At 36.8% G+C, this 13,803-nt stretch overlaps 3 protein-coding genes across 3 annotated transcripts; all 3 read right to left on the bottom strand.

Annotated features, from left to right (window-relative positions):
- Nucleotides 1-347: 347 nt before the first annotated feature.
- On the bottom strand, nt 348-1,945 carry LOC115928464 (E-selectin-like). Its single transcript, XM_030995675.1, has 3 exons — nt 1,767-1,945; nt 1,112-1,294; nt 348-554 (listed from the first exon to the last, which is right to left on the bottom strand). The coding sequence occupies exons 1-3, from the start codon at nt 1,912-1,914 to the stop codon at nt 349-351; spliced, it is 537 nt and encodes a 178-aa protein (XP_030851535.1). The 5' UTR covers nt 1,915-1,945; the 3' UTR covers nt 348.
- A 330-nt stretch (nt 1,946-2,275) lies between these two features.
- On the bottom strand, nt 2,276-3,270 carry LOC115928469 (E-selectin-like). The gene is made up of 2 exons (XM_030995684.1): nt 3,087-3,270; nt 2,276-2,523 (listed from the first exon to the last, which is right to left on the bottom strand). The coding sequence occupies exons 1-2, from the start codon at nt 3,145-3,147 to the stop codon at nt 2,318-2,320; spliced, it is 267 nt and encodes an 88-aa protein (XP_030851544.1). The 5' UTR covers nt 3,148-3,270; the 3' UTR covers nt 2,276-2,317.
- Nucleotides 3,271-5,267: 1,997 nt separating this feature from the next.
- LOC105444493 lies at nt 5,268-13,565 on the bottom strand. The gene is made up of 3 exons (XM_030995720.1): nt 13,224-13,565; nt 11,979-12,077; nt 5,268-5,473 (listed from the first exon to the last, which is right to left on the bottom strand). Exons 1-3 carry the CDS (start codon nt 13,522-13,524, stop codon nt 5,268-5,270), a joined length of 606 nt encoding a protein of 201 aa, XP_030851580.1. The 5' UTR covers nt 13,525-13,565.
- Nucleotides 13,566-13,803: the final 238 nt, after the last annotated feature.

Genomic DNA, 13,803 nt, shown 5'->3' with positions numbered 1-13,803 from the left:
AAGATAATAAAGATGTTTAGGTTTCGTTCGAGGGATTCGCTTGTACCAATGTAATGCCATTGAGTCTTGGTCTTCTTCTTTCCCATGATCTCTACAAGCTAAGGTGCATTTCAAGTATTGAGATCCATGCAAATGCACAATCTGACTCAAGAAAAGTTGTCCAAGTCATATTACATTTTGGTTAGTCAATCCATAAATTAAAGCGAACTTTCAAAAAGTAATCAGCTTTTTGCTGCAAACTTTCAAGATAAAAACAAACATTTAGCACTATCATAGTCAGTCCTGGACTAAGTTACTAGAACTCATAAATGTTTCAAGTTATTCGTGTTAGTTTTCTGAAAAGAATTGTCAGATTGACATGCCTTCACAAGTTGGTAGCTCGGCGGACAGCACCCCACTAGCCTGACAGATGACAAACGAGTTACCAACGAGTTCATATCCGGGCTGACATTCATACATGCACGATGTGTTGTAGTCTATCATCATCTCTGTACCGCATTGTGTGTTATCCATGGTGAGGTTTGCCGGAAAAGCTGGGATGTTACACGTAACAACTGCCGAGACAAGAAAATAATAATGAAACATGCGTACACATTGCCCGGTTACAATACATAGAAAACGATTGCAAAGTTTTTCCAGAAATTAACTCAAGGACAATTCCCGCTTGTCTTCGTGTACAAATTATGTTTGAATTGCATAACTTTGAAATGTGATATTCACACATTTCAAAAGGATACTGATTTTGCCTCTCGTTGCTTTTAGTGAAAGTCTATAATTTTGAGTTGTTCGAACACTTTACTGTAGATGCGAAGGTCGTGGATTCTATTCCCGTCAAGGCACTTAAGTCATTATTACACAAGATATTGTATCTGTATTGTTCCTCGCAATCCATGTGATTGCAAACCCCGAAGACACTTCACCTGAACAGATTAATTTTCTAGTAGCGGACAGACTACAACTGTAAATATGAAGCAGAACGGTACATTTCATATTCGTGAAACTCACTTATTGCATGGTAATTCACTTTGAGCATCACACAACAGAATGATTACATGTATCAATTAATAGATTTACATTGTAAAATCTTATATCGACAAATGAATGATCTTACTTTGACATGTTGGAATATCATCAGAGAAGGTTCTGTTGGCAAGGCAATCTAGAGATGACATCCCAATAAGGTCGTACCCAGTGTTGCAGGAAAATTCACATGTTGTATTGTATGCAACATTCTGTCCCTCCGTGCATGACGATGAAAGGTTGGGTGGCAGCTGTGGTACGTTACAGGTCTCAACTGCACATAAATGTTGATAATAATAATGGCAGGTAAACTAATTGATGAAAAAATACATGTTTAAATTTTACTGAGTGAGGAGAAGAGCATTTATAATGTATGGTTGTGCACAATAATTATAACAGATTCGGCTGTTTGGAAAGAGATCATTCGGAGAACCTGATACAGGTTTTATTCTCGAACATTTCTCATTTGAAAAACTGATAGAAAGATTTTACCTTCATATTAGTCTTCCTTTAAAATATATGTTATATCGCTAAACTTGTATTTATCAGGGGCATTATACAGGTTGTTGTGTTTCTGTGTAAGCATTCTCTTTACATATCAGGGTAAACAACCCAACTCAGCAAATGGCTTTTGACCACGAATCCTTCAGAAATATCCAACAATCAGTCATTGAGAAAATAATATACAAATTTAAATCTTCCACAAAAATCTACCCTCATTTGAAAAATAGAAAAAAAGTTTTTACCTTCACATGAAGGCAAAAAATCAGAGAGAGACATGTTTGCCAGACATGTTACTGATGCAGATCCAACAAGACTATATCCCACATCACATGAATATGAACAGCTTTCTGTGTAATGGATGGATAGTGCTGCATTGCATTGTGACGTCATAGGAGATAGACGTGTTAGAAGCTCAGGTATGGAGCAGGATACAACTGTTAAAGAAAAATTAATAAAGATGTTTAGGTTTCGTTCGAGGGATTCGCTTGTACCAATGTAATGCCATTGATTCTTGGTCTTCTTCTTTCCCATTAGCTCTACAAGCTAAGGGGCATTTCAAGTATTGAGATCCATGCAAATGCACAATCTTACTGAAGAAAAGTTGTCAAAGTCATATTAAATTTTGGTTAGTCAATCCATAAATTATAGCGAACTTTCAAAAAGTAATCAGCTTTTTGCTGCAAACTGTCAATATAAAAACAAACATTTAGCACTATCATAGTCAGTCCTGGACTATGTTACTAGAACTCATAAATGTTTCAAGTTATTCGTGTCAGTTTTCTGATAAGAATTGTCAGATTGACATGCCTTCACAAGTTGGTAGATCAGCGGACAACGCCCCACTAGCCTGACAGTTGACAGACGAGTTACCAATGATGTCATATCCGGGCTGACATTCATACATGCACGATGTATTGTAGTCTATCATCATCTCTGTACCGCATTGTGTGTTATCCGTGGTTAGGTTTGCCGGAAAAGCTGGGATGTTACACGTTACAACTGCCGAGACAAGAAAATAATAAAGAAACTTGCGTACACATTGCCCGGTTACAATACATAGGAAACGATCGCAAAGTCTTTCCAGAAATTAACCCAAGGACAATTCCAATTCTTGCATGTATTGGTGTAGAAATTATGTATGAATTGCCCAACATTGAAGTGTGATATTCACACAATTCAAAAGGCTTTCGATTTTGCCTTTCGTTGCTTTGTGAGAAAGTCTATAATTTTGAGTTGTTTAAGCACTTGACTGTAGATGCGAAGGTCGTGGGTTCTATTCCCGTCAAGGCACTTAAGTCATTATTACACAAGATATTGTATCTGTATTGTTCCTCGCAATCCATGTGATTGCAAACCCCGAAGACACTTCACCTGAACAGATTAATTTTCTAGTAGCGGACAGACTAGAACTGTAAATATGAAGCAGAACGGTACATTTCATATTCGTGAAACTCACTTATTGCATGTTAATTCACTTTGGGCATCACATAACAGAATGATTACATGTATCACTTAATAGATTTACATTGTAAAATCTTATATTGACAAATGAATGATCTTACTTTGACATGTTGGAATATCATCAGAGAAGGTTCCGTTGGCTAGGCAGTCTAGAGATGACATCCCAATAAGGTCGTACCCAATGTTGCAGGAAAATTCACATGTTGTATTGTATGCCACATTCTGTCCCTCCGTGCATGAAGATGAAAGGTTGGGTGGCAACTGTGGTACGTTACAGGTCTCAACTGCACATAAATGTTGATAATAATAATGGCAGGTAAACTAATTGATGAAAAAATACATGTTTAAATTTTACTGAGTGAGGAGAAGAGCATTTATAATGTATGGTTGTGCACAATAATTATAACAGATTCGGCTGTTTGGAAAGTGATCATTCGGAGAACCTGATACAGGTTTTATTCTCGAACATTTCTCATTTGAAAAACTGATAGAAAGATTTTACCTTCATATTAGTCTTCCTTTAAAATATATGTTATATCGCTAAACTTGTATATATCAGGGGCATTATACAGGTTGTTGTGTTTCTGTGTAAGCATTCTCTTTACATATCAGGGTAAACAACCCAACTCAGCAAATGGCTTTTGACCATGAATCCTTCAGAAATCTCCAACAATCAGTCATTGAGAAAATAATATACAAATTTAAATCTTCCACAAAAATCTACCCTCATTTGACAAATAGAAAAAAAGTTTTTACCTTCACATGAAGGCAAAACATCAGAGAGAGACATGTTTGCCAGACATGTTACTGATGCAGATCCAACAAGACTATATCCCACATCACATGAATATGAACAGCTTTCTGTGTAATGGATGGATAGTCCTGCATTGCATTGTGACGTCAGAGGAGATAGACGTGGTGGAAGCTCAGGTATGGAGCAGGATACAACTGTTGAAGAAAATAATAATAAAATGTTTAGGTTTCGTTCGAGGGATTCGCTTGTACCAATGTAATGCCATTGAGTCTTGGTCTTCTTCTTTCCCATAATCTCTACAAGCTAAGGTGCATTTTAAGTATTGAGATCCATACAAGTGCACAATCTGACTGAAGAAAAGTTGTCCAAGTCATATTACATTTTGGTTAGTCAATCCATAAATTATAGCGAACTTTCAAAAAGTAATCAGCTTTTTGCTGCAAACTGTCAATAGAAAAACAACCATTTAGAACTATCATAGTCAGTCCTGGACTATGTTACCTACGGAAGCGTTAAAGTGCCATTCTACTTGACGACATGACGAGATAAATCATCTTGTCAAGTCGACTTAATGTCCATATCATGTCGACATGTAAAGATATTTAACCTACCATGTCGACTTATCAACTTTTATTAGTCGACATGGCGAAATAAATTATCTTGCCAAGTCGATTTCACAAAAAGTTCATGTCGTCATGGCGACATAAGTTATTTTACCAAGTCGACTTCTAAAAAAATACATGTCGTCATGGCGACATATATTATCTTACCAAGTCGACTACCCAAAAAGTAATGTCGACATGGCGAATAAATTATCTTGCCAAGTCGACTTCACAAAAAGTTCATGTCGTCATGGCGACATGTATTATCTTGCCAAGTCGACTTCACAAAAAAGTTCATCTCGTAATAGCGACATAAATTATCTCACCAAGTCGACTTCCCCAAAAGTATATGTCGTCATGGCGAGATATGTAGTGTGACGACTATTTCATGCAGTGCGCGTACGTGTAGTTCATTCACAGTCGACTAGTCTAGGTCTAGTGACTTTAGTCCTGATCCCGGTCCCTCGATCGCCTCACGATCACCATTGATGGTGCATGCAAGATAACTTATGTCGCCATGACGACATTACTTTTTGGGTAGTCGACTTGGTAAGATAACTTATGTCGCCATGACGACATGAACTTTTTGTGAAGTCGACTTGGCAAGATAATTTATTTCGCCATGTCGACATTACTTTTTGGGTAGTCGACTTGGTAAGATAACTTATGTCGCCATGACGACATGAACTTTTTGTGAAGTCGACTTGGCAAGATAATTTATTTCGCCATGTCGACTAATAAAAGTTGATAAGTCGACATAATAGGTTAAATATCTTTACATGTCGACATGATATGGATATTAAGTCGACTTGACAAGATGAAATATCTTGTCATGTCGTCAAGTAGAATGGCACTTTAACGCTTCCGTAGTTACTAGAGCTCAAACATATTTCAAGTTATTCGTGTTAGTTTTTTGATAAGAATTGTCAGATTGACATGCCTTCACAAGTTGGTAGATCGGCGGACAGCGCCCCACTAGCCTGACAGATGACAGACGAGTTACCAATGATGTCATATCCGGGCTGACATTCATACATACACGATGCATTGTAGTCTATTTTCATCTCTGTTCCGCATTGTGTGTTATCCGTGGTGAGGTTTGCCGGAAAAGCTGGGATGTTACACGTAACAACTGCCGAGACAAGAAAATAATAATGAAACATGCGTACACATTGCCCGGTTACAATACATAGGAAAAGATTGCAATTTTGTTTCTAGAAATTAACTCAAGGACAATTATCGCTTGTATTCGTAGGGGTAGTGAGCACTAATTTATTTTGTTGTTGGCCCTCGAAAATTTGAGAAATCACACCCCCACCCCCTTGAGCGCCAAAAAAGGTAAAATGAACGTGGGGCGCCCTGGACCGCCACTGCTATCATATGTCATTTCTAAAGATATCCTTCTACATAGGAATGACGTAATAAGAAGGCAAACACAACATAATTCACATTCATCAGATATGCTACAATCTTAAAATCTCGTTCATTATAATGGACCCATACTTAACCTGTAAGCATAACACTATACGTGACTTACATTTCGATTTCAACGCTCATAGTAGGCCTGCATTTTCGATGGGTTAGGCAGGTTGAAGATATGCCTCTCTTCTCCTTGAACCTTCAACACTATAAACACTCATCCGTTCATATTGGTAATTCGCATTGCATGATTGGAATGTAAGGTAGATCATCTATGTGTCCATTACGAAATTGTAACGTAAGATAAATTCTTACTAAAAATAGCATTTTCTTCTTCCAAACCTCCCTCATGGCCATGATTCCACATACCTATTCCAAGTTTCTTTTACCCCCCCCCCCCCAAAAAAAAAAAAAAAAAATGGATGAATGCAATAATATCGGTAACCGTTGTTAGCTAGTATCTAGTTCTCAAGAAATGTATACATATAATTGCTATGCCTTTAACTTATATTTAATATGTATCTCTACAAAGTGTTCACTTCCCCGACAAGTTAAAATTAGCAAAAGTTTTGCCTATATATAAGGGTGGAGAAAAGAATCTAAGTTCAAATTATCGACCTATTTCTCTTTTGTCCATTTTTGCAGAAATCCTTGAAAAATTAGTTTATACTAAATTGATGTCATTCATAAATAAATATAATATTTTATATAATAGACAATTTGGGTTTCGCTCAGGACATTCTACCGCCCTGGCGTTACTAAAATTTATTGATAATATAAATAATGCCTTTGAAAGTAAACATATTGCCTTTAGTATCTTCATTGACCTTTTCTAAAGCATTTGATAGTATCAACCATGTCATATTATTAAAAAAAAATAGAATATTATGGAATAAGGGGAGTATGTCTAGAATGGATAAGAAGCTATTTTAATAACAGAAGTCAGTTTGTTTACTTGGATGATATAAAGTCGTCTTTACTCAAGATTTCTGTAGGTGTACCCCAAGGTTCAATATTAGGCCCCCTTCTATTTCTGCTTTACATTTATGATGTTCAATATGTTACTCAACTCATTTGCCCTACAATATTTGCTGATGACACCACTTTGTTTTTAAAAGGAAAAAGTATAAATGAACTAAATGCCATTATTCGTACAGAAATTCCAAAAAATGACCAATGGTTTGCAGCAAACAAGTTTATGATCAATTAAAAAAAAACTCAATGTATGGTGTTTAAGAACATAAATAGACATCTTGATGATGAAATTGAGGATATATACATCAATAATTAAAAGATTGATAAAGTATACTGCATACAATTTCCTGGAATTGCTGTAGATGACAGCCTGACTTGGTCTTGTCATATTGATGAAATCATGGGGAAAATAGCACAAGCAATTGGAGTATTGTATAGAATTAGGCCTTTGATTCTCTGAGAATTTTAACCAATTTATATAACACATTGATCTTGCCATACATTTCTTATTGTAATATAGTATGGGGGAAATGTTCAAATACTTTAATAAATAAGCTATATGTATTGCAAAAAAGAGCTCTACGTGCAATAACTAACTCTCATCCCAGAACACAAAGTGATCCTCTTTTTAAGAAACTTAAAGTCTTAAATATGTTTGACATTTGTGAATTGCAAACTGCATTATTTATGTACAAATATTTAAACAACTTGCTGCCTGAGGTTTTTAATAATATGTTCATGTTAAACTCTGAAATGCATCCGTACAATACCAGATATTCCAATAGACCACGTGTTCAATTGTTAAAGTATGAGTCGTCCAGACAAACGGTCCGACACTTGGGACTTCAACTATGGAATTCATTATCTGATGACATAAAAAAAACAGCCCTTCGCTTGCCTCTTTCAAAGGCAAATACAAACAATGCCTTTTGAAATGTCTAAATATGTTGTTGTTGTTTTTAAATAATTACTACAACACCTAAATTATTTATGCTCAAATATTCTTTGTGTATACTTTTCCATCACACAGACCGCCTGTTCCCCTTTTGTTGTGCACTCAATTATGTTCTGTACCTACCAATATATGTTTTAATTTATTCATGGAGACCAGCCCTTGACAGGCCAATGGCCTCTGTTGGCTCCACCAAAGTCTCAAGTATAAGTTGTAGGTGCTTAAATTTTTGTTAATATTGTTATGTTATTTTCTTGTTTTGTTTTGTTGTATTTAATCAGATATTGAATGTAAATTGTTATATGTTTTTTTTATGAGAAGTGGAAAATAAATGAAATAAAATGAAATGAAATGCAGAAGTTTGAAGTCGGTGAGATGTATATTGTCGGTCGGCCGACAAGTTTTTTTCCCTACGAACTGTGACTTTGTATCCGCTATGACGACTTCGTGAGTGACTACAACTACAATACTTGTATTTTCTCGAAGTTTCCCTTTCCTATAATATCAGCTTAAGAAATCATGAGGTTTAAAATTTTTGGGGAAACTAATTCAAACAAGGATTAAGAGTCAACAACGGTACGACGAATCGTCTTCCTTTGTCTACTTTTGATGAAACGCCAAAATTTTCGCGCTTCGCGCGGGTGGGGAAAACTTCATTTAGACGAGTCGAGAACGGTACAACGAATCGTTTTCTTTCTCTAATAATTTAATGGGAAACGTCTAAGCTTCCGCGATTCGCGCAGGGGGGGGGGGACTGAATTCAGATAAGGATTAAGAGTCGAGAACAGTACAACGAATCGTTTTCCTTTCTCTATATTTTGATGAAACGCAAAAATTTTCGCGCTTCGCGCGGGAGAGGAAAACTTCATTTAGACGAGTCGAGAACGGTACAACGAATCGTTTTCTTTCTCTAATAATTTAATGGGAAACGTCTAAGCTTCCGCGATTCGCGCAGGGGGGGGGGGGGGGGACTGAATTCAGATAAGGATTAAGAGTCGAGAACAGTACAACGAATCGTTTTCCTTTCTCTATATTTTGATGAAACGCAAAAATTTTCGCGCTTCGCGCGGGAGAGGAAAACTACATTTAGACGAGTCGAGAACGGTTCAACGAATCGTCTTCTTTCTCTCATAATTTAAGGAAACGTCAAAGCTTCTGCGCTTCGCGCAAGAGGGTGAAACTGAATTCAGATAAATAGAGCTTAAATAAGAGTCGAAAACGGTGCAACGAATCGTCTTCTTTCTCTAATAATTAAATCAAACGTCTAAGCTTTTCGCACTGGAAGGGGGGAACTGAATTCAGATAAGGATTAAGAGTCGAAAACGGTACAACCAATCGTCTGCTTTCTCTAATAATTTAAGGAAACGTCAAAGCTTCCGCGCTTCGCGCCAAAGGGGGAAACTGAATCCAGACAATTAGGGCTTATTAAGAGTCGGAAACCTTATAATGAATCGTCTTCTTTCTCTAATAATTGAATGAAACGTCAAAACTTCCGCGCTTTGCGCGGGAGGGGGTAATTTCATTCAGACAAGGATTAAGACTAGAGCACGGTTCAACGAATCGTCTACTTTCCCCTTATAATTTAATGAAACGTAAAAACTTCCGCGCGGGGAAAACTGAATTCAGATACGGATTAAGAGTCGAGAACAGTAGGCCGACTCCGAATCGTCTGCTTTTTCTAATAATTTAATGATACGTCAAAACTTCCGCGCTTTGCGCGGGAGGGGGAGAAACTGAATTCAGACAAGGATTAAGAGTCGAGCACTGTTCAACGAATCGCCTACTTTCTCTAATAATTTAATGAAACGCCAAAACTTCCGCGCTTCGCGCGGGAGGGGGAGAAACTGAATTCAGACAAGGATTAACATCGAGAGCGGTACATCAAATTACTACATTATATAATAATTTAATGAAACGCCAAAGCTTTCGCGCTTCGTGCGGGAGGGGGGGGGAAACTTCTTTCAGACAAGGATTAACAGTCGAGATCGGTTCAATAAATCGTCTTCTTTTCCTAATAATTTAAGGAAACGTCTAAGCTTCCACGCTTCGTGCGGGAGGCCTAACATCGACATCCCCTAATGAGCGCGCTTCGCGCGCTCTTTAACTGATTCGCTTGCTCACTACCGCCCCTCCCTAAAATAAGATCCTAGCTCCGCACCTGCATTAGAATATATAGCTTTGATGTTGACTAAGTTGACGAAATAATTCGTATATTTATGTCGTCGAGGAAAATGATCATTTGCGCATACGCAATTACTATAGATAGTTCATATAGGAAAAACAATTTAGATATTGGGACATTTAATTTTATCGGTAATTGGTGGCTAGTTTTGTCGGTGATCGTTGGCCTGTACACCCCTCCCCCCCCCCCCCCCCCCCCCACTGAAATAGGTCTAGCGACGCTTCTGCGTACAATACAGTGCATTGCCACCTGCAGTGTGTGTGAGTTGAGCTGAGATGAGCTAGCTGAGCTCGAGTCGAAGAGATTTGATACTTTGAAATTGTTATCTGTGGGTTTGCATCATTATAGCCGCGATTTCAATATAGTTTCGTGACTAGATGTACGAAACCTGAGCTTAGAATTAGTAAAAGTATTACTAATGTCTACGTGTTTAAACGACTGTCTGATTTTATTGTGAAAATTTTACTTTGAAAAATGATTATCAAAATTCATGGGCATGACCAATTCTTCGCACACATAAGGTATCCGCGATCGCTCAAACCATTTTTTAACCTGTGAACCTATGGGTATTTTACCAAGACTGAACTATTTTCCCGGTAACCATGGTAACTGGAATTTTGCTGGGATTTTTTTAAAGAACTATTACATGGGTTTGGCATTTATCGTTTATTTACGGGAATGGTTAAAACCATGACTACAATTTCGATCAATCAGATGGCTGGATTTATTAAGTGAGGTATATAATTCACACCATCATCCTCATGAGCAGTCAATATTTGTATACTACACTGTTGGTCATAATGGTGGAATAATTATTTTTTTACCCCAATTTATTGAATGATTTTGTTTTATACCTAATAGATCTAGATAATAGTATACATTCTTAGATTTTATTGAATGACAATACGGGAGTGTTTGTTTTGCGTGACTGCTAAAGCATGTGTGTGCTACTTTGCTAATCAACTAGGGGACCTACGTCCTTAGTCATAACTGACAGTAATGGGGATTAATGCCTCATAAAAGGGCCCTAAGATAGCACATCGACACGGTTTTGATCCTGGGGGCTCACAGTAACGAGCCCAAAATAAACAGAAAGGAAGACGATTCGTCGTACCGTTGTTGACTCTTAATCCTTGTTTGAATTTAGTTTCCCAGATAATGTTAAACCTCTGATTTCTTTAGCTGATATTATAGGAAAGTGAAACTTCGAGAAAATACAAGTATTGTAGTTGTAGTCAGTCTCGAAGTCGTCACAGCGGATAAAAAGTCACAGTTCGTAGGGGAACAAACTTGTCGGCCGACCAACAATATACATCTCACCGACTTTAAACTTCTGCATTGATATAGTACACGAGGATCGAGCAAAAACCGACACAGCTGACCCGACACAGCAACATATTTACCCGTGTCTTTCTTGCTCCCTCGACGAGACGACTCCACCCAACAACCCGCTCTCTCTTTTACTCCCACTCCTCCTCTCTCAGGCTCTTACCTCCCCCTCTCTCCTCTCTTTTACCCCCTTTTTTTTCCCTTTTCTCTTTTTTTCTTCTTTTTCCTTTTCTTTCTTTTCTTTCTTTTCCCTTCTTTCCTTTCTTTCTTTTCCCTTCTTTCCTTTCTTTCCTCTCCTCCCTCTTTTTCTTTTTTTCTCCGTTTTTCATCTCTTCTCTTTTCTTTCTTTCTTTTCGTTACTTTACATTTTTCAAGGTCATTTTCACTTTTTACAAAATTGGACATTTGATTATGTAATGAAAATAACGTCACTACGAGTTTACGTCCTCAAACCGAATTTAGCGCAACACATGCACTAACTAACGGTTTTCATTAGAAGTCTGTGCGACATACACTCCTAAAGCACCCCATACTTCCGAACCTGTGGAAAACCTCTTTTGGTTCTGATTAATATAGAAATTTGAACTCCTACACCCTAATTTCTACAAATTTTTCATGACTTGCCAATTATAGAAACGCATAAGCAAGTCAATTGCTAACCAAATGAAAAAATAAAAACAATAATTGCATTAAAGTAATCGTGAAGGCATTTAGAAAATATAATAAGGGGAAATATGTTTAGCACATAGAGAATATATCATCAGTTGTGCTTTGACTTACTGCATGCTAATTCGTCCTCGAAGTGATCGCAGTGGTAAATCCCATCGCACAGGACAGTCGGTGACACGCTCATGTTGGAGCTCGAACAATCAAATAAGGCTGGTAGAAGATAGAAAATAGAAAATATATTTAGACAGCTCATAATGCTTGAAATTTTCAGTTTTTTTACCCCTGCTTCAATAGGGGACATTGTGTATCGTCTAGTCACATGCTATTTATTTATTTATTTATTTATTTCACTTCTTTATTCAGGGTAGTCTGTTCAGTATACAAAAAATAAAACCTGGTCTTCCACAGAGCCCTGATTATAAAAACAGCACATTAAAACATTACATAGATTACAATTAGAACTGTACAATATCGGATTATTAAACATTTAACACAATGTATGCATGGTTTAGATAATAATAGAAATCAACTACAAAATAAGTTTTAAAAAAACATGGGAATACGTTAACTGAGTATAGGTTTATACAAAAGAAAAACAGTTCATTAATGATAATTGTAGGCATTGTATGGTAATGGAGTCAAATAACATGACAAAACTGAATTATAATAGGTAATGATAAAATCAACTATAAAAATAAGTTAAACAAAAACATGGAAATACATTAACTAAATATAATATTACACAAAAGAACAACTGTTCATTATGTTTGTCGTATTATTTTCAAACCGACTCCATACCATCAATTGCATTGGCCATTGGGGATTATCATGACGATGTAATTATTTGTTCGGTCCCTAGTCGATCTGGGTCGGTCTTATTGTTGGAATGACTAGATAATGAAGTACATTGAGCGATGCAGTGATTTCCAACAGTATATTCCAATAATGTATATACATCAAAGATTGCTTTACATCTCATAACACATTTCGCACTAATCTTCGCTCTTCTCAAAAATCATTTCTGTTTACCATTCCTAGCAAAGCAAAGCTGGCGATCGCACATTTACTGTAACTGCATTCAAAGAATGGAAAATAACCCCTCTTTCATTAAAGCAGAAAATTACACAGACCTATTAAACAAACTCTCAAAAACATACCTCTTCCCTAAATAGTTAAGTTAAGCCCTTTTCTTATCCATATCCCTTTTGAACATTGTGTATGTACCTTTTCTGATGACATTCAGTAAATGTATGATCATTTTGTTTAAAAGCTTTGATTTAGTGTACTGTGGACAGGGTACTAAATACTAGTTATTATTATCATTAGAAGACAAATCGAGACTAATCACACACTTACTTGATAGGTCAATGGCGATGATCTCAACGTCGATTCTAACCCTAGTAAAACTCTTTGTTGCTATGATAGTAAACCACATCTCATTAGTACCTACATAGAGATCATCAGGAGCGTATTGTGTAGATCCATGGATAGTTTTGATGACAGACTGTATGTCAGACGGATCGTTACCTGTCCCTATTTGGACTTCATCACCATCATACTCGAGATACAAATATTGGAACACGATTCGAAAACCATACGTTGAATGTGTCTGTAGCAAGAATGCATTGTACAATCGGCTAGTGCTGGTGAAAGGCATGTTTATGAAATGTGATTCGTCTTCCTGCAGATATGTAGCTGAATTATCTGTTAAAAAATTAAAGACAAGAGAGAGAAGAAGGGGAAAAATTAATGTAAGAAAAAAAAAAGACTTTTGCATCCATACATGATTATGAAAGGTTCGTCAACTGAAGATTGATATATAAGCTCCTTCAACTAGCACTGAAAAATTTGGGAGCCTCTCTCGAAAAGGTTACTTTATATTATCCATAAATGATTTTACCGGGAAAATCATGTATTCTGTACAAAACACGGAAAC

Source organism: Strongylocentrotus purpuratus, unplaced genomic scaffold (assembly GCF_000002235.5).
Source record: "Strongylocentrotus purpuratus isolate Spur 01 unplaced genomic scaffold, Spur_5.0 spur5_scaffold_3, whole genome shotgun sequence".
NCBI classification, from domain to species: Eukaryota; Metazoa; Echinodermata; class Echinoidea; order Camarodonta; family Strongylocentrotidae; genus Strongylocentrotus; species Strongylocentrotus purpuratus.
This window is presented reverse-complemented; position numbering and strand designations above follow the sequence as displayed.

Bases quoted from the DNA above. Each gene is read 5' to 3' on its own strand.
- LOC115928464 (XM_030995675.1), bottom strand. From the start codon at position 1,914: ATGACGTCACAATGCAATGCAGCACTATCCATCCATTACACAGAAAGC. The intron at 1,295-1,766 runs GTAAAAACTTTT...ATTTATGTGCAG, and splicing joins TTTTTTGCCTTCATGTGAAG to TTGAGACCTGTAACGTACCA. The intron at 555-1,111 runs GTAAGATCATTC...TTGTCTCGGCAG, and splicing joins TGATATTCCAACATGTCAAA to TTGTTACGTGTAACATCCCA.
- LOC115928469 (XM_030995684.1), bottom strand. From the start codon at position 3,147: ATGTCATCTCTAGACTGCCTAGCCAACGGAACCTTCTCTGATGATATT. The intron at 2,524-3,086 runs GTAAGATCATTC...TTGTCTCGGCAG, and splicing joins TGATATTCCAACATGTCAAA to TTGTAACGTGTAACATCCCA.
- LOC105444493 (XM_030995720.1), bottom strand. From the start codon at position 13,524: ATGCCTTTCACCAGCACTAGCCGATTGTACAATGCATTCTTGCTACAG. The intron at 12,078-13,223 runs GTAAGTGTGTGA...ATCTTCTACCAG, and splicing joins CATCGCCATTGACCTATCAA to CCTTATTTGATTGTTCGAGC. The intron at 5,474-11,978 runs GTAAGTCAAAGC...TTGTCTCGGCAG, and splicing joins CGAGGACGAATTAGCATGCA to TTGTTACGTGTAACATCCCA.